A 25,328-nucleotide genomic window follows, 5' to 3' on the forward strand; every position below is an offset into this window, starting at 1 on the left:
GATGAATATCCTTAATTTGAAGCATTCAATAATTAGTCCAGACAAGGACAGTATTGCATTCATTATTAACCTTAACTCGATATGAACTATTTTGATCTAAGAAGGCTTACATTTAAATACATATATTTCTCTTGAAAAGGTAGTGTATTTGTCCCATAAATTGTCTATGTAGAAAAACTAGACACTAAAACTGTTTAACGCTAAAATGCTAATTCTAAATTCAGTCCTAAGTAAAACCTCAACAGTGGGATTAATTTAAGAAAATGAAACAAAATAAAAATACAACATTTTGTAGGAAAAGAAGCGTAGCTGTTATTGCAACTTGACTGTGCACACCACCCACCCTCCAAGCGTCCCCAGCAGAGCTCTGCACACGTATTGCAAGGCTTCAACCCACTCACCGCTGTAGCCAGGCTCCTTGGGCTCACTCTAGGAAACAACTTCTTTTCACAAAACAGAGCTGGATCTGCTTTTTTGATAACCTTAGAGAAATACCACAGTTCCTAACCCTTGTTTTCATCACACTTACAGCATAGAAAAACTACTGTAAGACCAGGCAGAGCCTCTGGAAGCAAAAATTATTCCCTGATTGGGGCTTAGGTCAGATATGACAGGCAAAATGAAAGAGGGGAAATGTCTGTCTAAGGACAGAAGTCAGGCAGACATCTCCCAGACAGAGAACAAGAAAAACATTGAACAAATTTAAAGAGATATTTTTGGTTCATTATTTGTCCTCCCAGTAGCCAAACACTCATTTTTTTTCCTGCCTGTACTCTTTTCATGTTAGCTGGACTATACACAGTCCCAACCTGGTTACTTCAGAACTCGAACAGAGCAGTTATGAATGTACCATATAATGGGATAACAGCTAATGCACATAATCCGCAAGTAACAAAATAGGCAGAGTAAGGGAGATCTTTCTGTTCGGCCTGTAAGAAACCGCAGGGATGCATAGCACTGCTTGCGTACCAAAGAGATGCCAGTGAAGTCTTTCTAAGAAAAGATCTTTGGTTCTTAAAAAAATTGCACTACTTCAGCAGTATACTCACAATGAAAAGAGAACACTAATTTGCATCAGCTTTAAACATCTATGTTCTAGTGCTACAAAGCCTATGGCTGATAAAGTACTCTTTCTCCTTAGCAATAATTGTAATGAAAATGCAAAGATCTGGCAAGATATTTGCTTCTGAAATACTTCTCTATTACCATGGAGAATTTGGAATATCCACCACTGCACTGGAACAAAATGAAGATAAAGAAGCTTGAATGCTACTATTATTGTTAAGATTTCTTTCTCCTTTTAAAAAAGCTCCATGGATTTAAAAGGGATAAGAATTAATCACAGAAATAAATCAAATACTGCTGCCAGTAAAAGAGCAGGAAGAAGTGTTAAATAAAAACAATAAATAAAAATGACTACACACTAAAATAAACATACACATACATACACATAAATAAACATATATATGAAATTTACATTTGGAAATTAACAGAAGAGGAAAGCACCCATGGGTGCAGACAATGACAGAAAACTGGAGTACAATAGCAAGAAAAAATGGCGTCTTTCTTCTAAACTGAAGGTTTATCTTCCTATTTTTCAGTGTTCCTCTTGAGACAAATCCTGACTTCCTACACTCAGAATTAACTTGCAATGAGTTTACTTTGGGCAAGTGCTCAAGTAAAAAGTTCACAAGACCAAAAAAGTGAGGCAGGCACCATGGGAATCCGTGGGACAAGCCTCCATTACACCACAGCATCGTTGCATACACACGCAGCGAGTCCACAGCCTGCCTGCCTTACCTCCAAAGATTATGCTTTGGAGATGTGACTGCAGGACTTGTAGCAGTGCAAAGAAGGTGGCAAAAAAAGATAGAGGCTGCAATTATGGTTAGGTGGAGAAGGGGCTAAACTTCACCTATTCCCCTTGGGAAGGTGATGTGCACCATACATCAACACATTTTCCAACACCATGCCATGACCACCTCTCTGCAGTTCTCCTGCCTGATGCTGCAAAGGCTCTGTACTCTGAAAGAGAGACATGTGCTCATTTTCTTCTCCTGCCGAAGGCTCAGTAACCAGGAACCCCCTGTGCCTAGGGAAGATCATTTTGCAATTTGTTAAGTGCTTCTCCTCATTGACCACTGAAGCCCTGACTTTGGATGACCTCAACTTAAAGGCTGGACTAGAAGATCTTGGAGCTCTTTTCCAACCTAGATGATTGATTCCACGATTCTGTGACTTCTCCTGGGGCTGCAGCATCCAGCTGCATTCCTTCATTCCACTCATTCCTGTATGCCATTATTCACCCAGGACTGCCTGAATTTGAAATGAGGAAACAGTTGTACTAGTAACTAAATCCTTAGATAGCTTTGTTATTTTCTTTGGCAGACTTGTTGCAAGCCATCGTTAAAACCTGACTTCTACAGCATTTTCAGCTTCAAAATAATAGCAATCAAATCCAAAAGCTAACCGTGTTCTGCTTCGTTTTAAATAACTTGCTTATTTGATAAAGCCAGAAAAAGATAAGCCTCTATTAAATATACATATGTGTATATATATAGATAAGAACAGAAAATAGGATTTTATAGAAAACAACAAAAAAGCCAATGAACTAGATGAAGACTTAGAACTGAGAAGATTCTAGAGAAAATGGGGTTCTCTTCCAAGGCTCCAGTTATCTCAGGTCTACTCAATGCACCCTATTCCATCCAGCAGAGGCACACAAGATATAGGAACCAAGTCCCAGGAGATGCTCCAGAACCCCAAACGCTCCAAACCTATTAAATGCCCGGATGCCAGGACTTAGAAATGAAACTTTCAGCAGTATCAAAATATTCCATGAGTGAAAAATAGCCTGTATAACATTTTTTGAAACTATCCTGGCTAAAGCCACTGCTAATCCCCCTGCTCTATTGCCAGCCTTTCATCCCCAGTCCCCCACTGCCCTTTACTGTCAGCCAGCACAGGCTCTTGCATCACTAGGCTGTAAAATGGGTTAGGAAAATTGACCTGGCTGAAAAAATAATTATTCTGGGCCTATTTTTCAGCTGGATCTGTTTCCTAAGCCACTTTACAGTGTGCTGAGAACAACTGTTGGTGCCAAGGCAGCGAGCAAGGGCAGCACTGAGCAGCTGGGGGCAGGAGGTGAGCCAGGGAAGCCCCCACCAGATACCTCCTTAAACTGCCTCTTTGGAGAGCAACATGCAGGCTCCTTTCAAAGGACCCTTAAAAATCCAGTGAAGGCCACTTTCAGGAAAGAACTGCCATGATAGAAACAAACGAGCCTGGATCAGAATTTATGTCCCTCAAAAGAAATTATGTCGTTGAGATGAGACCAGCTGACCATCACACCAGTGTGCCATCATCCCACACATCTTTTAGACAGCCAGTGGAGCCAGGCAAAACCTACCAGCCCGTAATGCAAACAGCACTCCCTCAGAAGTATATACATTAGGCTTGGATGTGAAGTTGTAAATTTTTCTGACAGCACAGTTCACATGCCATAAGAGGCCTAAATCCAGCATCCATAAAGGTAAAACTGAATTTCAGATGCTTAGGTGTGTGCAAGCTAGCACCTATGAAACTACCACTGATTGACTATTAGAGGAAAAATGACTTTTAGGGGACTCATAAAGTAAGGATATTTAGCTGCAAGCTACTGACAGACATCTCTTATGTAAACCCACAATGCCATATTTATAAGGTAATTTTATGAAGGATGTAACTTTAAAAATATATAAATTAAAGTAACCACATTGAAACCACCCTGCTGTAATTTTTACCTCGATCTATACATAACATCTGTTAGATTACCAGAACAGTACATAAAGTTTTGTATTTTAATGATTGTGGTGAATCATATAGCTCAATACTACAATTATTCTCCACACGACTAGGAAAAGAACAAATGAAAACCTGCCATTTACAAAGTGCTATCAGCTAATACAAGGAAAATTCTTCCCCAGAAGAGCAGACTACTTCCCAGTAAGTAAAAGAGGGGTCTTGACAGAGATTAAGAACAGAGAAATGCAACTGATTCCACTGAACAGGAGCTAAAAATGCAGTGCCCTATGTAACACGGTATCTCAGAAAGCTTCACATCTATTATGCACTTTGGGGTGAATCCAATTTGTACAAGGTCCATTGATCCTCTTCAGCCACCTCTCATTGTTCCATTGCCTCCTGAGTGCACCTCTACTCTAACAACCCTATTACATGAAGGAGCCACTATTATGTAATTTGGAAGAAGATTTGTACAATGTAAAAGCAGACTATTTCCAAAAATTTGATGCAAGCTCTGCTGCCCTCTTACTACCCCAGATAATGTATCCCTAAAATAACACCAAATGCCAGTTCAGAGAGACAAAATGAGAAGGGAAATATCTCAAAATAACAAATATCAAGAATATATTTTTGCAAAAGCATATGCACAGATCTTACACATTTGTTTGAAAATGTAATTTCAAGGGATCTGAATTTGATTCAAGTAAAAGAATGCTGAATACTATGTAGACATCATTCAAGAGATGCTTAATCCTATGTTTTCGACACACCATCGTGTCTGGCAGTCACCAACCACATGGAATTTCAAGTGGAAGATGACAGTCGTTGCCAACTGCATGACAATCCCCTCATTTATCAAAGGCCTTATTTCCCCTGATGACACCAACAAAAGAATTTACATGTTCACAGCAGGCACATTTCAAGTCTCACTACCTTTTACTGGGCATTTAGAAACGTCGAGCCAGAGCAATGTCATTGGGTTTTGAATTGGTAATAATTTACCAAATTTGCCATTTTCAATGGCAATTTTGCCATGCACATATATAGTGCATAAATTGTTCAATGTAGGTGTTACATTCTCTACACCCCAGGGAGAAGGTTAGTTTTGTTCTCTCCAGAAAACATTCCGTGACTTGGAGCATACATTATTATATTCAAAACTTGACAACTATCACATGGAAATTCATGTTTTTGGTTATATAAAATATATTATGAAATATTCAGCTGTGTTTCTATTGTGCACACAACAACAACAACTGAGTGCCTCATTTCTACATTCTTTTATATGCTCAGTGGGAGGGACAGAAAAAGAATTTAGTTAATCATTAAGCTTTTTCTTTTTAAGAGAAAGCCACACTGACTGTCCCAATTAAAAAGTGTCTGTTGGTGTCACAGAGGAAATCTTAAGGCAATGTTTCCTTGTTTCAGAATCCTTTATTCTAAACCCTAGACATTTTTATTTATTTTTTTAATGGAGAAGTACACAGCTACACTTTATAATCGTATTAAAATATGCTTTGGAATTTGGGTGGAGAAAGATAGTATCTTTCAGCCTACTAACACAGTTCTTTCTTTCCAATATAACTTTCTTGGCTGAAAATAAAAATAAAAACATAAAAAAATAAAAAAAATAAAAAAATAAAAAATAAAACAGAAACACTATTATAACACTATTAATGAACTGAGCTTCTTCTAAAGAGAAGATTGCCATGTAAACTTTATTAAACATTTTTGAGCAACTGGACACACCACCCATTTCACACATTTCCATTTACAGCTGAACATGGGGGCCACAGGAGGTGTTGAAGAAGGAAGAACTGCTACCGCCAACCTATTCTCAAACATGCTACGAGCATTTGCTGGTTGCTATTCTCCATGTGAGCAGAAACCTGCACCTGCAATGGGACTCGCTACCCAAATTTAGCCACCTTGAACACAGCAGCCTAGTTCAAGCAAGGCATGCAGGTCCCAGCCACCCAGGATGGGCACTTTGGGAGGAGTCCCCCAGCCATGACAGATAGGTGCATTCACCTTCTTCATTGCCTTTCACTTTGCTGGGGGGATACTGGAAGGCTCAACAAACAGCTTATTAGTGATATTATTACAACTCCTAGATGCATCTGGGGAGCCAAACAATGAGATACCTAAACCACGATGTTACGGTTCCCCTGGTAAGCAAATACTGAGAGAGAAAACTTGCAGGGCACAAGAGCTTGCAGGTGACCCCAAAGCCCACCATCTGCTGAATCAAAAGGACTGCTGGTCCCAATCGCAGTAAAAGAAGAAAACAGCTCAACTCAAGTTTTCTTTAGTGAAGACATTCTCTGCAGCGAACACATAATCATTCCTCAAGGAATTCCCATTTTAGTAGGCAGCCCATTTTATTTTACATAGGAAATACTTTTCTGTAAATTCGGAGATGGCCTGTCTTGGCACTACCAGAAGGTCAAGCTGCTAGTTCTACACTAGTAGTCCTAGTCTTCAAGAGGAGTGAAAAGAACAGGATTTTATAGTTGGGTCTTGACTGTGTGCATGCATAAAGTTTCTCACTCACTACATTTTTAAAATCTGAATCTTTCCCCTCCCATAAGAAAGCTATTTTTACCTATTCCTGGCTGGAATAGATCTAATACGTGTGTTGGTAATACAATTTTTAGGCTGCCAACATGCCCCTACCAAACTACTTTAGAATTTCCATTCTTTTTACCAGCCTATGTAGATATCACATACCAAAATTCTAACTTAGCTCAGGGAAGGTAATTTTTGTCTTTTTAAAAACTACACCACAACAGAAAGCACTCTAATACTAGATAAAGCTCTACTTTATTTTTAGAATTATATGAACAATGACCATCTAAAAATGTAAATCTAAAACTAGAAATGTCTAAATATCTAAAAACTTCTAGAGTTCGTTTTCTTGACAGTTTCTACAGAACTGTGCTCCATAAAGTTGTCCTGTAACCTTCTTCGTACCATTGGTAGTTCTTTTCATGGGAGCAATGTGTTAATAGCATTGTCTTATAATTTCTTTTTACTACGTTACATCCATGTAAAATGCATAATTAAAGATCGCAGAATGTCTTGTTTCCCTTATTTCCTTGGCAAGATTTTGCTAGTTGTTTGGTGTTTATCCCATGTCACTTTCAATATAGGTTTTAAATTACACAAATAGGTCCTTCAGATTTACTCATTTTCTGCTTGGTTGTACCAGTGTAAGTGAAGAGGAATTTAATTTAAAATATAATTATAATGATGGAAAATTAACATAACTAAGTGAAAGAAAAGCCAGTCTTTTTTTTTTTTTTTTTAAGGATTCATTTTTATAAATTCCAGATTCCTATGCTTGTAAGTCCTTCAGAGAGCCAAAGCTGTAATAACAATGATACATTTTCACGGAAAAAAGCAGCCTTTTAATGCTCACAACATATGGACTTTTTTTTTTTTCTTCCCAGGAAGAATGTATCTGGGCTGCATTTATTTTTCTATTTGTATAGTAGTAGCCATAATTAATATTCATAATATTATCCTGTATTTATAGGAGAGACTGTTTGCACATGTGAGACCTCAAGGAATCATAAAAGCTCATTCATTTTATAGCAGCAAATCTTAGAATGAAACACTGTCTGCCTCCAGCAGTTTTGGACAGTGTTACACCACCAAAAAATGTATTTCATTGTTTTAAAAATACAGGTATAAGGGGGGGATCAAGGAAGTAGAGAGAACATTTAGAAGACAACAGACAAGAAAGATGGTTCGGACAAGTTTGGCCTTTTCCTCTGAAAAAAACTGCAGTGTCAATTTATTGATAGCAACTGATGAAGACGTTCAGAATGAAATTAAATTGCTCTAGCATGAAGTCTTACTTTCATGCTCACCTGTAGGCACATCCTGTGGCTTTCCAGCTGTCATGAGCAGGTAAATATTACACTTACAAAACAAGAATCTTTCTTAAGTCCTCTTACTGAAGATGCTTGTTCAAGACTTTGCTTTAAATACATGGAGGGAAAAAAAGGCCTTGTTTCTAGTCCCTCCTTCTCAGCTCTGCACTGATGGATGTTGTTGCTTAGGGGTGTAACGGATCCGATGACTTGGAACAACCACTATGTCTGGTGAAAATGACTCATTTCTGCAAGCAACTTTAAAGTTCAGATAAAGTACTACCTAGATAGTGGTGACTGATTGATTTCTACAACAATAAATAGCAGAAATGCTAAAAAAAAAAAAAAAAAAAAAAATGAACTTTGCTCAGATGAACAGTGTGTGCGGTTCACTCATCCCTTACAAGCTCCTTTACACATCCCTGTTCTGCAGTAGCTCATCTTCCTCCTGTGCCAAACAAACTGCAGACTTATGCACTACCTTCCTGCAGGCAAGATATTATTTATACATACAAACATATGCATACAAGCACACAGATTGCATACAATAAATAAACGTGATAATGAGTGGTCTGAAAAACAAGGAGGCATGCAGGGTCCACGCAAGAGGAGCACTAGCATTTGGGCTGGTTATGAGCAGGCCAGGGCAGCCAACACATTCAGTCCAGTTCTTAGGAGCTGCTTCCAGCACTGCATTGTAATTTTCCTATGAGGAGATAAGAACCAAAGGTCAGACAGCAGGACTTGGTAGAACTGCAGCGCAAATCCCTAAGGGCTCGTTATTGTTCATTTGTTACCGAAACCTAAAAGGAAGGCTTAGCTCCAGCATATGGCGTCCTACTGAGCACAGACATACAGGATTATTGAATTTATGCAACTTCTTCTCTATGCTGTAAAATGTATTAAAATAAACATATTCATGTAGTCTTCTTCCTCCCCTCTTACCTCTTTCTCTCACACAAACTCAAAACAGTACTGAGCAGAAAAAACAATAAGAGACACCTTTATCAGCCTCAGCCATCTGTGTTCCTTTAGTCTGATCCAAGTATTTTGGCAGGCATGTGTGCAGCTTTCTCCTACCCAATATCATCCTGCCCTGCAAAGAAAACGTTCACTCCCACTTCCTCCTCTTTCCACCAGTGCATGGCTCAAACAGCCGTCTAAATCTGTCGATTGCAGGACTTGAAATTAGAAGGCACCGTTGCTTACGTTTAATTAATTACGATCTCAACACTATCACTTAGCCATATTCTGAATAACTGCAACCCCATTTGATAACACAATGTAGAGAAATAAACAGATGATAAAAAACTGCAACTTACAGCGCTGATCATAGGACTTATTCAGTGTTAAGAAATTTATATGTAAAAATAAAATAAAAGCTGACTCCTGGAAAGCTAGAAGTACATGAGTTAAGAGTGGTGTTAGAGAGGGAAAAAAACGTGGAAAGAAAACCTCAACTTCTTTTAAGATCATCGCTACCATAAATTAGTTTCCAGACAATCTGACATGACCCTGCTGGGGTTAAAATCTGGATTTTCATTAATTTGTTCACTGAAATCATAAAGGCTCAAATTCTTTTCTCAAACCAGACAGACATAAAAACTTTATTTAGCAGCTTTCAAAGGGAATAAAAACATGCTCACAAAAAAAAGTCATTTAAATAAACACACAAACAAAAATGCAGGTCTCTGAAGAATAAGAGTGCAATAAACTACTGAGTTTGTCTTCTGTTTCTAAACAGCCTTGTAATTGCAACATGTCTCCATATTTCAGACAGTGTGACATTTTGATGGATTAAAAAGATTTGTTGTATTGAAAAGAATAAAGAATGTGGAATGGGGAAAAGCCCCAGGAATCCCAGAGTGTAACATGATACAAGAAATCCCCTATGGAAAATACAAGCTTTAAGCACATACACTACAGACATGTGCCATCGTTCAGGCATTTTATTTATTCTTCCAAACTATTTCTGCAGAATTCTCTTAATTTATCAAAAATGATCCAAAAGGAGTTGACATGAAAAGCCCTCACCTCCGTTTTCTCTCTAGTTCTCCAAGGAACAATTTATCTCCTGGTACACTGTAAGGGAAACATAATCACATATTTCCCCATATACAGTGATTGTTGCAAACCTACACCTCTAGCTTGAAATTCTAAGTAGTAAACTTTTTTTTTTTTCTTATGTCCTATGATATGAACTTGGTATTTTCTTTCTCCAGGTGCTACTGGATGCTACACATCAAATTATCGTTTTGATAACCAATTGCTATAGCTGAGTTAAGTTTAGCACTATGTAGATTTGGATGCTACACAAATTAATTTGGCATAGCCAGGTTATCAACTCTGTGTACAGGTTAAAAAGGAGACTACAGATTTGGGTAGGTGAAACAGCATGTATGCATTCTTTCAATTAACAGCTTTCTTCTGAATTGTATTTTAAGAAATGTTGCAACTACCAAAACCCAAACTTGTATACTGCTCAGTTAAAAACTGAAAGATGAGTAGATGTGCTTGCTTAAAATTGTAAATTAAAATTTTACCTGTGCATATTTTAGACAAAAACATGTTTTGAAAATGCTTCAAAGGCTTTAAAAATGAATATAGCTGCAAATGAATCCTTAAGGGAAAAACCTGAAATGATTTTAAAACTAAAATTACCACAACTCACTAAATGAGAATTGTCCTTTGTTCATTCCTCACTTCACAGTAGACATTAAAAGCACATATGCAGCAGTACCAAAGCAGAGCCGTGCATCAGCTGGGAGCAGCTTCCCCCCGATACCTGGCAGAAGACCCTTGGCATGATCCCTGACCCAGCTCCCAGGGGCAGGAGGTGCACCAGGGTACTGCCATGCTCAGCTCTGGTCCTGCTCTGCTCTCCCAAAGTAGGGTCAGGAACAAACCACTCTTCCTTCCCATTAGTGAGGGTGATTGTTACTCTCTGTACTAATAAGCTGTCCCATAAAGCATAGATATCCACCTAAGAACCTAGAAATGAGTCAAAAGGCACTTGTAAGACACTGAAAGTTTCCATCTTATTGGCTTCCTCAATGCCAAATAGAATCAAGCAAGAAGTAGCATCCTTAATCCTCAAAAATTAAATATAACGTAGCAGTGAAAGAGAGAGATTACGGATGTGCAGTATTAAACTGGGTAGAAGCTTTCCAGAAAAACAGTAGAGCAGCAAGAAGATACACGGCCCAGCCCGCTGGGCACTCCAGTACAACTCCCACTTGACCTCTGGCCATGCTGGAGCAGTAGGCTGCAAAGGCCCAGAAAGACACCTACCAACATCAACCCTTGAAATAGAAGTTTACTGTTCTCTCTCATGCCTTCCATTTATCAAAAACTATCTGAGTTCAGGTTTCTAGGGACATACTGCACTGCAATGCAGGCCCACATGTGCCTCACCAAAGACAACATACGACAACATTGGTCTGAACCTTCGTTGTATCTTGTACCAGAGGTACTATGACAGAAAAATGTGTCCTCGATTTTTAGGAAATTCAGAAGGTTAGAAATACAAAGAGGAGAAACTGGAACAGAACCGAGTTGCACTGCCATGTTCCCCTTGCCTATTAGACACTTTGTGTTTGTAATGGCAACTTGGGGCCTGGCTTGACAGAGATCTGAAAACAGTACAGGTGGATGCTACAGGGGAGACTACAGTTTTCTTTGAGACGCAGACTGGTTGTTTTCTAAGCAGCTCCAACTGAGCAGCTGATGAGAGAATTATTTTGACACATGCACGTACATGCATATTTATAGGGCAGCATAGTTAGACAAGAGACTGGAAAATGTGTATATCTGAAGTCAAGGATGGCAGTTTTGTGTTAATGCTGATGATACTTCACTTGCTGGTCATATGGCACATCTCAAAACTACTCTCATTTGTTTACTTAACACAGATCCGTGAGAAAAATCCTTTCAAGTTTTAGCTTTATAAAAGGATGCTAAACACACCACCCACAAGGAGATAGACACAACCCACCTCTCAGAGATGATCCCACTATGGCAATCACAGGGAATAGACAGTGAATGCCTTCCATCACATTAGCAACCTGCAGGGGCTAGCCAGCAGCCCTTGCTCATTTCCTGGGCACCATCAAAAGGCAATCTTTATACAGACCCTTCTCTGCCATTGAGTTATCTCCAGTCTTTGATTTTCCCTCTCCAGACCAACTTCATGGGACTCTTAGGAGTTAGCTTCCCTCGCTTGGCTGCTGCAGGGAACCCAGACTTTGCCAGGGATACCACCTCCAGGCTAGAGGGTAGAGAGAGGGGGAAGGTGATTCACTGTGAGAAAATAGATGCTCCTCTCAACCAGCAGCAGCCACAAAGCTCCTTCCATCTGTCTGAACCTCAGAGGCTACTGAATGTTTGCAACAGATAACACAAGCATGGCTACCTGTCTGCAGAGCTGGATGTCTGCAGTAAACATAGCAGAACCATGATATACCAATTCAAGATGGTTATGTCAATACAAACAATAGCCTACTCACAGTGTGTACACACGTGAAGACTGCAGAATATGAAATATTACTGCAAATGCTTGTTTTCATTACCTTTTGCATAGTTGTTGGCATATAAATTACCACTTCATAACAGACTCTTTGAAATTCCTTTGAATTAACTAATGTAACTGTATGTATTTTTACAGTATAATCAGAACTATCAGCTTCCATCTGTTCTACTCTCCTTTTGGTATGCTATTGCTCTGAGGAGGTAAACAAAAATAGATCACTACAAAAACAAACCTGGGTGACAGTCTAGACTAAGTGATCTAATTAAATACAAGATTTATTAGAATAGAGAGAAACATCATAGTAAAACAAAGACACAGTTACCCAACATATCTGGTATTATTCTTGGCAAAGTGAATTAAGGCTATAAATTTACTGAAACAAATCATACGATGTACCATACTGATCTGGCATCACTTTTCCTGACTAAATGTTAAGAAAAGTCTTTGTTTTACTTCAATTTTCTTCGCAGTAAATTTTGTTTCTAATTAGAACCCTAGAGTATTAGGGCTTGTCCACACACAGGTTTTGCACAGACATAATTACATGGGTAACAAACCAAACTGAGTTAACGGTAATGCTACTCCCTAGTCTAGACACAGCTAAAACAAACTACACTAGTATAGCTATGTCATGCTCCAGGGTTGCTTTGATATACACAAAACAGGCACTTTGTTATGGAGAGGGAAAGAATAGCCCTTGGAGTGGTGTTTTAACAACATTCAGCCCTGACCTAAAAAAAAGAAGAAAAAAACACACCTAAAAGACCACAAAAACTTCTGGAGCCTCTTTCCATCAGTCAAGAGGGTACGAACCATCCTCTGATGAGGTGCGGCACTCGCTACTTCAAAGTTCAAGATACACTCAGGAAACAGGCAGAGACAATAACAAAGATTTAAGGAGCCAACAGCAACATTGTCTTACTGCAGCAAAGCTGGGGATGAGAGCAGGAGACACCAAGAGGGCAGGCATGCTGAGGTGCCTAAATTCTGAAGTTCTCCAAAATGAACAGCCACCGATTGTTTCACATAACACTAGCATTTAGAAAGAAACCTGCACTCCATCAAGGTTGGGGGGGTATCATTTTACGTGGAAAAGGACTTGCTAATTACCATCACTAGAACCTAAGAATCAGTCAGAGATTTGTATGAAGAATTTAACACTTAGCAAAAATAAGCACACAAACGTTTCACACTGGTTGTGAGCCATTATTTCTAATGCTTGCATTAGAGACACATGAAAAATATTTTCCATAATAAAGAATGTTGTTTTTAAAGTCTAGTGATTTTTAACATAAAAATTACGAAGTGACCTCACATGCAAGAATGCCCCAAAGCTGCAAAAACAGCAAAGAAATTAGAAACTCTAGATATTGAGAAAATGTAGAAAAGCAGAATTATTAAAGAAATGAGAGAAGATTAAAAGCTTTGAACTGAAACCCACTAATTGGTTTGGAACAGTTTTCAACATGTCACATCCATCTCACACTAGTTCAAGGAGAGCTTATAGATCCCTTTTTTAAGATCAGTGCAAGTGACAGCAATACCTTTAGTTCCAGATTTCTCAGCATCAGTAATACCAGCACTAGGGGGGAAAAAAAAAAAAAAAAGGTTTTGGAACTTGGACAAGAAGGCTGATTTTCATTGTTTACTCAAATGTTTCATAAGTAGTTTCCTTTGTCAAGCTACAATTAACGTGCCATGTATCATTAAAGAATAAAATGACTTATAAATAGTATGAATACAGGGAGTACTCCATTGTTCCCATTTGCACTGGTAAATACAGAGAAAAGCCAGATAAGACTTGGTAAAATGGTTCACATTCTCTAAGTTTAAAGCCCTCCATCCTTGGCCAGCTCTGTTAGAGAAGTAACACCTTCAATGTTTTGCTTGCCCTACCAATTCACACCTTTCCCTCCCTGGGAGAGATATTAAGTCTAGGCCATGTGCAACCCTGGCAACACCTTCACATCTCTGAAGCAGCCTCCAACCTAAACAGGAGGGAGACAAGAATGCTCCTATGGCTCTGCCTGCATCTTCTCCAATGTATCCTGTCATTCCTGCTTAGTATCACTTTCCTTTCCATTGGGTTTCTGGAGCTCTGCACAATATACACGAAACAGAGGAGACGCTTTTGAAGCCCTCCATCTCACTTGAGCAAGGACCCACGTGGTGCTACAGTGACCCTGAGCTAGCTAAGCCACAGCACCTAGGCTGGGCTGAGTCAAAAGCTGCACAAACTAATTACACTATGCAGCTAGGGTTTTATGGCTGTAGCTGCAGTTCACACAGAGTCATGGTAAAATGTGCTATGATTTTCTTTCCAGAGGGAGATGGCTACACAGTTTGCCTGCCTCCGTTAGTTTCCAGACCTTTACCACGCCAGTAGTCTGCATTGTCTGAAATCCCCATATCTTGTCTGATAAAAGGACTGAACTAGTCCAACACCCCAACTGTTACCCTCTTCCTGGTAACACATGACAGACACATTAGCAATGCTGGTCCCTAGCAAGCTCATTACTCCTCCCAATGAATCTGTTCATTTAAGGGTTAAACATGCAAACTAAGATTCTGTCTAATTCTGCTTAATCCCTAGTAACATGGCACAGATAACAACATCGTCCATAGGTTCCTTACATTACTGCCACCCCAGACACAGATTACAACATACAATCCCCCAAAATAACATACACCACACGACTGCTTTGGAAGGCAAGACTGAATATAATCACATGCTTTTCCAGTGATACCCATACGCATTAGTCACTCTGTAACATATATAGGATCACGATGATGAAATCCTCATCCTTGCTGGAAGAGGTTAAAAGAGATTTTATGTTGGAAAGCCAGGAGAAAGGAGCTAAGCGTTTGTTTTTTTGTTTCTTTGTTTTTCCAGCACGAGTATGTTAAAAGACATAAAATAGCAAACAGAAGGGCTCCCTTTGGGACACCTACATTATTTTTCTCTCAGAGAAGAGCAATGCAACACCTAATAACTAATACAAGTGGGGAAAAAAAATAAGATTGATCACAGAACACTTTCATACAATGTCAAATAATCTGGTTTATCACTGTAGATTACACAGAAATAGGCTAAATCAAAATAATAAAGCAGCTTTCAAATTTAATAACTATCCAAAATTACACAAATTGGCTGTAAAATACAATGGAATAAGCATTTGTTTTCCTTGCAAATCTCAAACTATGTAGTACTTTGAGCATAAACGTTACCTCATGACCTGCATTTTTCCAAAAAACTCACACTTCTCTTTCCATATGGCAATAACGAGCACAGAATTATGCACAAATATGAGACCTAAGTGCTAAAAAAACCCACAAACTGTAAATCATAGAATCATATAGGTTGGAAAAGACCCTTAAGATCATCAAGTCCAGCCATCAGCTAGCACAACCAAGTCCACCACTAAACCATGTTCCTAAGCACCACATCCACGTGGCTCTTAAATACCTCCAGAGATGGTGACTCGACCACTGCCCTGGGCAGCCCATTCCAATGTCTGACCACCCCCACCCATGAAAAAATTCTTCCCAATATCCAATCTAAACCTCCCCTTGTATAGTTTGACACCATTGTCTTACATCCTATCACTTGTCACCTCAAAAAAGAAACTGAGGCGAAGAGTTCTTAGCTTGTTTACCTGCTTTACTGAAAAGAATGCAAGTCTACAATTTCAGCTGCTTTGTGTTCAGAAGGGGATTCAGCCAATGCATAGCTCTTACCTTGGACCCTCCCTTCAGAAAGGGGTAGAGTACAAACCGGATAGCTATGCAATGAATGGCTCTGTAGTGGGATCATATAGGGAAAACCCCAGGGATGGATGTGAAAGGTGGGAGAGACTTTTTCAGTTGGAGCACTGAGTAGGTCATTTCAATATAGTTGATACTATAAAAAAGAAAGAAAGAGTTTAATAACAGAACCTAAAAAAAAAAAAAAAAAAAAAAGCCATTTCCCAAGGACAAGGATTCACTTATTTTATAAGTGGTTTCACACAAGCCTGCTCTTCTTAGACGATGCCTAGTCATTGCTTTGAAGCTGCAAAAAACCCTACTTCACACCAGGTGCCTGCCACCCAAAACCATTCCTAAAGCCCAAGTTAGAAAAAAGACGGAATAACAACTTCTTGCTGAGTGGCTCAAAGTGCTCTCTGGTTCACACACATGCCACGCTCTAATTAGGATGATGTCTGGTATTGGGGCAGAAGGTGCTACAGGCAGTAAGAATAGAAAGTTATTAAGCATAACCTATTGCTGCTCTTTCCCTCCTCCTTAACCAGATGCAACAGCAAAACAACACGCTGTATGAGAAGAAAGAAAGATAATGCACAACACTTGAGTTTTTTCTCATAACAGCTATCTGCTTAAAAACTGTCAGGTATTGTGATACCAGCCAGACCCATTATGCTTAGTCTGTGTGTGTAGAGAAATGCTTTATAACCTGCTTCTCACAGGGGAATCCAAAATTGGTCAGTCCTCATTTTGTCATGTAAATGTTAAAAAAGTTGAAGACATTATGTGTGAAAGAACACTTAGGTTTTGTGGCTTTATAACCTCTACAGGTTCATGCACATTCACTATCCCTCGTCTGTGTTCTGTGAACCATCACCATAAAAATCAGAGCTGAAGGAAAACATTAAAGTTTCTGGATTATAGAATTGATGCATAAAGACTGTAGCATGAGTGCATTTTAAGGTGGGTTTTTAAAGGTAAAAGATACTAGTCATCTACTTGGGTATCAGCTGTTTCATATAAAAGATTGGCAGTAAACTCTAAGACTGTATCGAGCACACCCATTTCATCAAACCACTGTCCCAGTGAGCAAAAAAATTAACATCCATAAGCAACATGGAAAAAAGCTGCGTTGCTTATTCAGCACCCACTGACAGGCAGCTTATGCAAGGAATTTCACTGTAGTAGTTCTTGTTCAAGTGCAGGGCAGCAAAAGCCATTGCAGAGAAGTGAAATCAGTCAAGAGAAATACTGCATATGGTTATGTTTTTTAAGGTTGATAGCTGATTATAATTTATAATATATTTCTAAAGAAGCGCTGTACGCTAATTATGTTTGGGAAAAGACGCATTTAAGAAGCTATAAACATGTAAGTAATAATATGAAATCCTAGCTCCCAACCATTGCTTTCAATATTCTTTACAGAATAAAACATTTGTTTTTGATTTCAGGAGTGGTTTGTATTCAACAATGTAAAATTTGTTTAAAGTTTCAATAGTTGTTCTTTTCGCTGCTCACCAAATATTCATATTAAATACTTTTACAATGTGTGAGCCTATTGCAACCATAGGGTCTCCTGTGAGTCCCCCTTCAGTCAAGAAACTCTTCAGTCATGTGGGCAGACTCCAAGCTGCAGGATCGCGATCCAAAAGCTCACTGACAAAGGCTTAACCCTTAAAATAACTGTCCATCAAGACAAAATGTAACTAATAATTCTTTTTTTTTTAAAATCAGTTTTTGCTTTTATCTTTTACAAATTGCTAGCAGGGATGCAGGCACCAGTGTGACAGAAATCTACCCATGAAAACAGCATACTATATAAACCAGCAGCAGCAGTCAAACAGGTCATGTTCCGATACACTTCAAAACAATAATCAACAGCAAACAGCACGTATGCTGCTGAGATAAATTCACTCATACACACTGAGAAATCTTTGAGTTCTGCTCAGATTCCCTGTCTGACAACAGTGCTTTACAAAGCATTAATCACTGTCAGTACAGGAAAATCAGGTTACGTACAGACCATACCTAAAAACAGTAAAAACAACAACAAAGAAAGTGACAAGAGAAAAAGCTACAGATGTCAAGCAAGAATTAGAAATACCCCATCTGCTAAAATCAAAAAGAAGAAAAAAAAAGCACCTTGGTGACTCAAGACAAAGACATAATTCTGAAGTGGAAATATAGATGGGGGTAACACCTGGGACACACAAGGCTATGCAATACTGAGGTAATGGGCTTAGCTGGCGGGGGAAATGGTTGAACCACCGTACTTCCAGCATCCCCCACTGGCTGACACACTCAGTGGTGCCAGACCCAAATTTCCAGCGAGTGCAAGTTAAATGACTCATAACAAAGCACAGAAGGCATCTCCGTAACGTGGTGCAAGCTAAACCAAACACAAGGCCCCCTTTCACAACAGGTCTCTCAGTCTTCACGTGCAAGACGGCAAGAATGGTGTAAAATTTCAGCTCTGTCATCCAATTGCCATACTCTGTGGCAATTAAAATACTTGCACTTCAGTGCTGATGTCTCAAACCTGTTTGCTGCTCAAGCTAGTGATATAGAGCACATTTAAAGACCCTCGAGTCAACGCCAAAGCAAATTGCTTTCTAATAAGGAAAGGTGCCTGCTAAACTGTTACACTTTTTCAGTCTGTCACACTAGAGAAGAGAAACAAGAGCATTTTCATGCTCATCTGTGCGGGTAAAGAAGTAACGGTAGATTAGAGATGCATGTGGAGATCTGTCTGAGGGGCTTCACCAGGAAAACCACAAGGCAGGCTGGAGACACTAAATGAACTGTTCAGAGAGCAATCCCCTCCTGGCCAATCTTCAACATCTTTCATTACTGTAATCATGTCAGTATTTTGGTTGTAACTCACACAGGAATACAAAGACTTAAAATAATTAATGATTGCTAAAATGAGAAGGTGTGCAAAACTCATGATATGCCTGTGATTAAAGCTTTTAGGACCTAAAGCATTCAGTACCCAAAATGTATTTGGCTAATGTTATGCCTATAGTAGTCAAATTTGAGCACTATGGCCAATCCTCTCTGAAATTCCTAGAGAGGCAGCTTCGAGGGGAAAAAAAAAAATGTTTGAAGTATACAGGCTGAAAGGTTTTCTCTAATTAATGAATCAGCAGACTTGGCATTCAGGTGTTCTGCTGTGCACTAATATTTATAAAATATTCAATTAAAACCATATACATTAAACAGCTTATTTAGAGAGCAAACACATAATTATTGAATAAAAGCTATACCTCTGCTCGTTGTGTGCGGGGCAAAACTGACGACTTTTCAATGGCATAAACATCCACCAAGTAGAGACGTGCTCCTTGTTCCCTGTCCAAAATGGCAGCAGTCTGGATGACACCGGTATGGCGCCCGATGGTGAAGAGGCGCCCCAGGCTCTTGTCTTCACACCGGACAGACACGATGTAATATTCCACCTGGGCCTCAGAACCCCGCGGACTAGCCGCTTCTATAGATATCACGTTTGTCCCAATAGGCTCACCTTCTTTTAAGATGGTTATGTATTTCGGCTGGGTGAAAATAGGCCCATCAACCCCTTGCAGAATTATAGTCATTTCAGTGGTAGATTTCCTCCTTTCGGGGCCAAGATCCGTGGCAGAAACTATGAGATTGTATATGAGCTGAGAGGGCACCAAAGCTGATGCTACTCTTAGGTCTCCGCTATAGCGATCCACAATGAAGGTTTCGGTATCTCCATTGATTATTTCATATTCCACCTCTCCATTGGCGCCCTCATCAGGATCTGCAGCAATAATTGTTGTTAGGATCGAACCGATCACAACCGAAGGGTCAGCCGCAAGAGCGTTTTGCGATATGAACACAGGAACATTGTCATTTTGATCCGTCACTAAAATGGTCACGTTCTTCAAGGCAAATCGCCTGGACTCCACAGGAACAGCCTGGTCAGTGGCTTTGACTGTTAACTCAAAGAGATTAGCAAACTCACGATCAATTTCAGCATTGGTAAATATTGTTCCTCTGACTTCATCTATACGGAAATGATTACCTCTCGGCATCTGTTGAATGATTGCGTATGTCAACTGCCCATTAATATCCGCATCTGGGTCATGAGCAGTCACAGAAATGACAGAACTACCAACAGGTATGTTCTCAATAATAGATTTAAAAATGTCCCCTGGAGGAAAATTAGGAGGGTTGTCATTAAAATCCCTAACGTGTATTACCACTGACATTGTAGATGACCGTGGTGGCCTTCCGTGGTCCTTTGCTGTTATATTTAGCTTATACAATGACTGCGTCTCAAAGTCCAATTTCTTTGCAAGAAAAATACTACCAGTGTTGGGACTGATGCTAAAGGTCCCGTGATTGTTTGTCCCTGTAATGCTATAATGGAGGTCAGCATTGTCACCTGAATCAGAGTCAGTGGCAGTGACAGAGGAAACAAGTTCACCAACTCTCATGTTTTCCAAAACATCCACTAACAAAGTTGATTTAGGGAAGGAAGGACTGTTGTCATTCTCATCCAATACATCAATGCTCAATGTGCAAGTTGAACTTAGGGAAACTGTTCCAGAGTCTACCGCTTGGATGACAAGAGAATACGATGCAGTAGCTTCATGATCTAGCTTGCCTACTAAGGTCACCTGGCCTGTGCTGCTATCTATTGCAAACTGTTTTTCTTCATTTCCCTTGATTACAGAATAGTGAATCAATCCATTATTCCCTTCATCAACATCTGAGGCAGAAACCCTCAGAACCTGCGTTAGATTTGCTGCCAATTCTGATATTGTAGCTTGGTAGAGATCTTTCAAAAATTTGGGGGCATTATCATTGATGTCTTTCATGTAGATTTGTACAGTTGCCTGATCCTTTAGAGGCTTTGGCAACCCCTGATCTGTTGCTATTACTGTAAGACTAAATACTGCAGCTCCCCGCTGCCTCATAAGAGCTTCCCTGTCAAATTGGTGAGTGCTTCTTATTTCCCCAGTTACCGTGTTCAGCTCGAAATCTGGTTGCATATGCTCGAAAGAGTACCTGACTTCACCATTTGGCCCAAAGTCTTTGTCTACAGCATTTATTTTACCCACATATGAACCACCCCTCTGCTCCTCTTCAAAGTAAAACACATAGTTGGTACTGTTGAACAATGGCCTGTTATCATTTACATCCTCCAGAATTACCGTAACGTTCACAGTAGCATTGAGCGGTTCTACCGCCCTATCAGAGGCAACAACCAGTAACACGTATCTTTCCTGAAGCTCACGGTCCAGTTCACTCTTTATGTACAGCTGTCCATCTGGGAAAATGCCAAAGGCATCCCCAGTATTTCCTTCAATTATGCTATAAGCTATCTCACCGTTCACTCCCGAGTCTTTGTCAGAAGCCTGCACCTTGAAAAACCGGGAATTCACAGGCTCTGACTCCAAAATAGTGATTTCATAGGAAAGCTGGTCAAACACAGGAGGGTTATCATTCACATCATGGACAGAGACGGTCAGGATAAAATTAGAGGACAGCTGTGGCACTCCCATATCCGAGGCCAGGATTTCAACCTGGTAAGACCCAGCATTTATGTCCAGTGGTCCTATTAAGCTTATAGCACCTGTTTGTTCATTGATTGAAAACAAGCCCTTTGGGTTTTGCTTAAGGCTGTAAAGAACCATGCCATTAACACCTTCATCAGGATCAAGAGCTTTAGCCTGGAATATGGTATGCCCAGCTTTCCAGTTTTCAACCACATTTACACTTTCCACTGCATGAATAAAGTGCGGTGAATTGTCATTTAAATCTTTGACTGTTATATTGACCAGGGTGTCTCCAGTTATTGCCCCGCCACTAGCCACCACTTTCAGCTGGTAAAATGCTTGCTCTTCCCTATCAATAATACTGGCTGTGGTGATCTGCCCCGTCGCTCTGTTGATGGCAAACATGCCCCTTTGGTCACCTGTTGTAATAAGGTAACTGATATTGGTATTGAGGTCCATGGTGGAAGCAAAAACAGTACCTACATGGTAACCCAGGGCAACATTTTCAAATACAACAAAACTGTACATGCCCTGGCTGAAAACAGGTGGATTGTCCTGAGTGTCCAACACAGTGATGGTGACAATGGCCTGGTTCTGTGACTGCAGATGACCACCATCAGTGGCCACAATCTGCAACTGGTAAGCAGTTTTCTCCTCCCTGTCAAGAGCTATTTTAGTTGTGATGACCCCTGTCTGGCCATGGACCTGAAACCTGGAGGTATCTCCAGCTGAGATACTGTACTTGACAGTCCCATTGGGTCCCAGATCAGGGTCAGTGGCAGACACTGTGGTTACATAGGTTCCAGCTGGCTCATTTTCCTGGATATGGGCAAAATACTGGACAGGATAAAACACAGGGCTGTTGTCATTCACATCCAGGAGGCTCACGTTAACCCGAGCTACTGAAAAAAGGGGAGGAGAACCCAAATCAGTAGCTAGGACCTGCAGGGAAAAGTGAGCCTGCTCCTCCCTGTCCAGCTGTGAGATGGTGCTGAGCTTGCCCGACACTGGGTCCAAGCGAAAAATCCTGCGAGGGGACACCAGGGGTGGGCCAACTGCTGCCACTGCTGGCTCAGCTTCCTGCAGGGAGAAGCGGACAGTCCCGTTATCCCCCAGGTCCCCATCTGTGGCGCTCAGGACCAGCAGCTCAGTTCCTGATGGGGAGTTCTCAGCCAGGGACACCTGGTAGCCCTGAGGCTGGCTGAAGCGAGGCTTGTTGTCATTGACATCCAGGATGGTCACCACCAGCTGCGCGTAGGAGAACTTGGGCTGCACCCCCTGGTCACGCGCGCTGATATTGAGCACCACCTCAGAAGCTGTCTCTCGATCCAGCCCAACGGAGGGGGACGCACCCGCAGCATGCCCAGCGGTGCCACCCTCAGGGCCGGCTGTGGTGACCAGCCCGCTGTGCTCGCTGATGCGGAACCAGCCGAGCTCGTTGCCCGAGACGATGCTGTACTTGAGGTTGGCATTAAGGCCTGAGTCACGGTCTGTGGCACTCAGGCCCCGCACGTAGCTGCCCAGCGGCACCTCCTCGCTGATGTTCACCCTGTACACCGACTGCCCAAAGACAGGGGGGTGGTCATTAATGTCATTCACAAAGATCACCAGGCTCGCCACCGACGAGCGGCTCACAGGAGCCGCCACCGCCCCATCAGAGGAAAAGGAAGAAGTGGGGGAGCCAGGGGGTGGTGGCGGGGCCCCGTAATTATCAGCCACCGCCACCGTCAGGTTATAGGCAGGGATGCGCTCCCGGTCCAGCGCAGCTGCTACCTTGATAAGGCTGAGGTTGGGTACCTTGCTGCTGTGCACCTCAAAGTGCCGCTGCTCGTTGCCCGCCAGGATGGACACAGAGATGTTCCCATTGGCAGCAGGGGAGTCAGCATCGCTCACCGTCAGCAGGGCCACCACGGTGCCAGGGGCTGCGTTCTCATCCACGGAAGCAAAGCGGGAGGTGGCCGGGAAGTAGCGAAACTTCACCCGGGGCTCATTGTCATTAACGTCCAGCAGGCGGATGAGGGCCTCGGCACGGCCACTCAGTGCAGGCACCCCCCGGTCCGTGGCCTGCACCGTCAGCGAGTACTGCTGGCGCGTCTCATAGTCCAAGCGCTCCCGGATGCGGATCACCCCGCTCTCAGGGTCCACCTCGAACGGGAGGCTGCCAGCCCCCTCCCCACCACCGCCGCCACCGTCACCTCCTTCCAGCCGGTAGCGGATGTCAGCGTTGGTGCCTTCATCAGCATCAGTTGCTGCCACCTGGAGAACGCTGGCCCCGACGGGTGCATCCTCAGGAACACGTGCCTGGTAAAGGGTCTGGCTGAAGATGGGCGGGTTGTCATTGATGTCCTGCACAGTGACGTTGACCTGCAGGTACCCACGGCGCCGGGGCTCGCCCTTGTCCTCCACCTGCACCAGCAGCTGGTAAGAGGGGGTGGCCTCACGGTCCAGCCCACCCCTGGAAACCAGGTGCAAGAAAGCTCCTTCACCGCTGGGGTTGAGGGTGACGTTGAGCCGGAACCGTCCCTCCTCGTTGCCGGCCACGATGCGGTAGGAGCTGTGGTCCACGCCGTTGGTGCCGCTGTCGGCGTCGGTGGCCGTGTCGAGGATGAGCTGCCGCCCGCTGCCCGTGTCCTCCTTGAACGTCACTACGATGGAGGGGTCGGGGAAGACGGGCGCGTTGTCGTTGAGGTCGAGCACCAGCACGCGCACCTCGCTGGGGTAGGTGGGCTGGCTGGAGAGCACCACCAGGTCCACCACGGCGCTGGCCAGGCTCTCGCGGTCGATGGTGGCGCGGGTGTGCAGGGCGCCCGACGTGGCGTTGATGGCGAAGAGGGCATGGCGCTCGCTCAGCCGGTAGGTGAAGCCGGGCCGGGTGGCGATGGTGCCCACCCAGGTGCCCGCCGGCTGCTCCTCCAGCACCTGGAAGACCTGCCGGGGCTCGGCGGCGGCGCCCAGCGGCAGCAGCGGCAGCAGCAGCGGCAGCAGCAGCGGCGGGGCCCCGCGGCCGGCGGCGGGGCGGCCCATGGCGACCGGGGGGGCGCCGCTCCGCGCCCCTTCCCTCGCTCCCTCCCCGCGAGGCTCCGCTCGCCCTGCCCGCCCGGCGCCGCGCTCAGGGGCCACGCCGCTCCTCCTGCGCCCGCCGCCGCCGCTCGGGGGCCGGGGGCCGGCCGGGGGCTGCGCTCCGCATCGCCGCTCAGCAGCGGCCGCCAAAGCTGCTCAGCAGCGGCCGCCCCGCCGCCGCCACCGCTTCCTCCATGCCCGGCTCGGGCGCCCAGCGGCGGTCCAGGAGACGCTGCCGAGCCCCCGCCGCCCCCCAGCCGGCTCCGCAACCCGCGGCCGCGCCGCCCGCTGCTGCCGCCCGGCCCCAACTTTGCGGCGCGCTCATGGACCCCTTCCCTCTTGACGCCCAGGACCGCTCCCCCCCCGCCGCCCATTGGCCGCCAGGCGCCGAGCAACGCCTCCATCCCCGCCCGCCGCCCGCCCACCGCACGGCACCTGGGGCAGGCGGGCACCGCCGGGGGGGCGCGGCACGGACCGACCCCACCCGGCAGCGGGCATCGGGCACCGGGGTGGGGAACCGGGGGACCCCCAGGACACGGGTGGCGGGGCGGCCAGAAGCGCTCCGCGGCTGCTGGGGGGTCATTTAACTTTGTTTTACTTTGCTTGCTTTTATTTCGTTTGTTTCATCTTACTGTATTTTACTTTATTTTGCTTTTTTAAAAAAAATTGATATTTTTTTTTTCTCTTATTATTGTTTTTATTATTTCCCTTCCCTTTCCCTTCCCCATGCCTTACCTTTTCTCTTTTTCCCCGTCCCAGCCCGGTCCCGTCCCGTCCCGGCGGAGCGGGGGGGGCAGCGCGGGTGCCCCG

General features: G+C 43.0%; 1 protein-coding gene across 1 annotated transcript in view; it reads right to left on the reverse strand.

Moving 5' to 3' along the window:
• The window catches only part of FAT4 (FAT atypical cadherin 4), a gene marked incomplete at both ends in the record, with an annotated part of 139,893 nt that extends 115,411 nt beyond the window's left edge, over nt 1-24,482 (reverse strand). Inside the window, one exon of the mRNA XM_084286708.1 lies at nt 19,200-24,482. Coding sequence (XP_084142834.1) covers nt 19,200-24,482 — 5,283 coding nt within the window. The remainder of the gene's footprint in view (nt 1-19,199) is intronic.
• Between the last annotated feature and the right edge of the window lie 846 nt (nt 24,483-25,328).

Source organism: Netta rufina (genome assembly GCF_964035555.1).
Source record: "Netta rufina genome assembly, chromosome: 4".
Classification (NCBI taxonomy): Eukaryota; Metazoa; Chordata; class Aves; order Anseriformes; family Anatidae; genus Netta; species Netta rufina.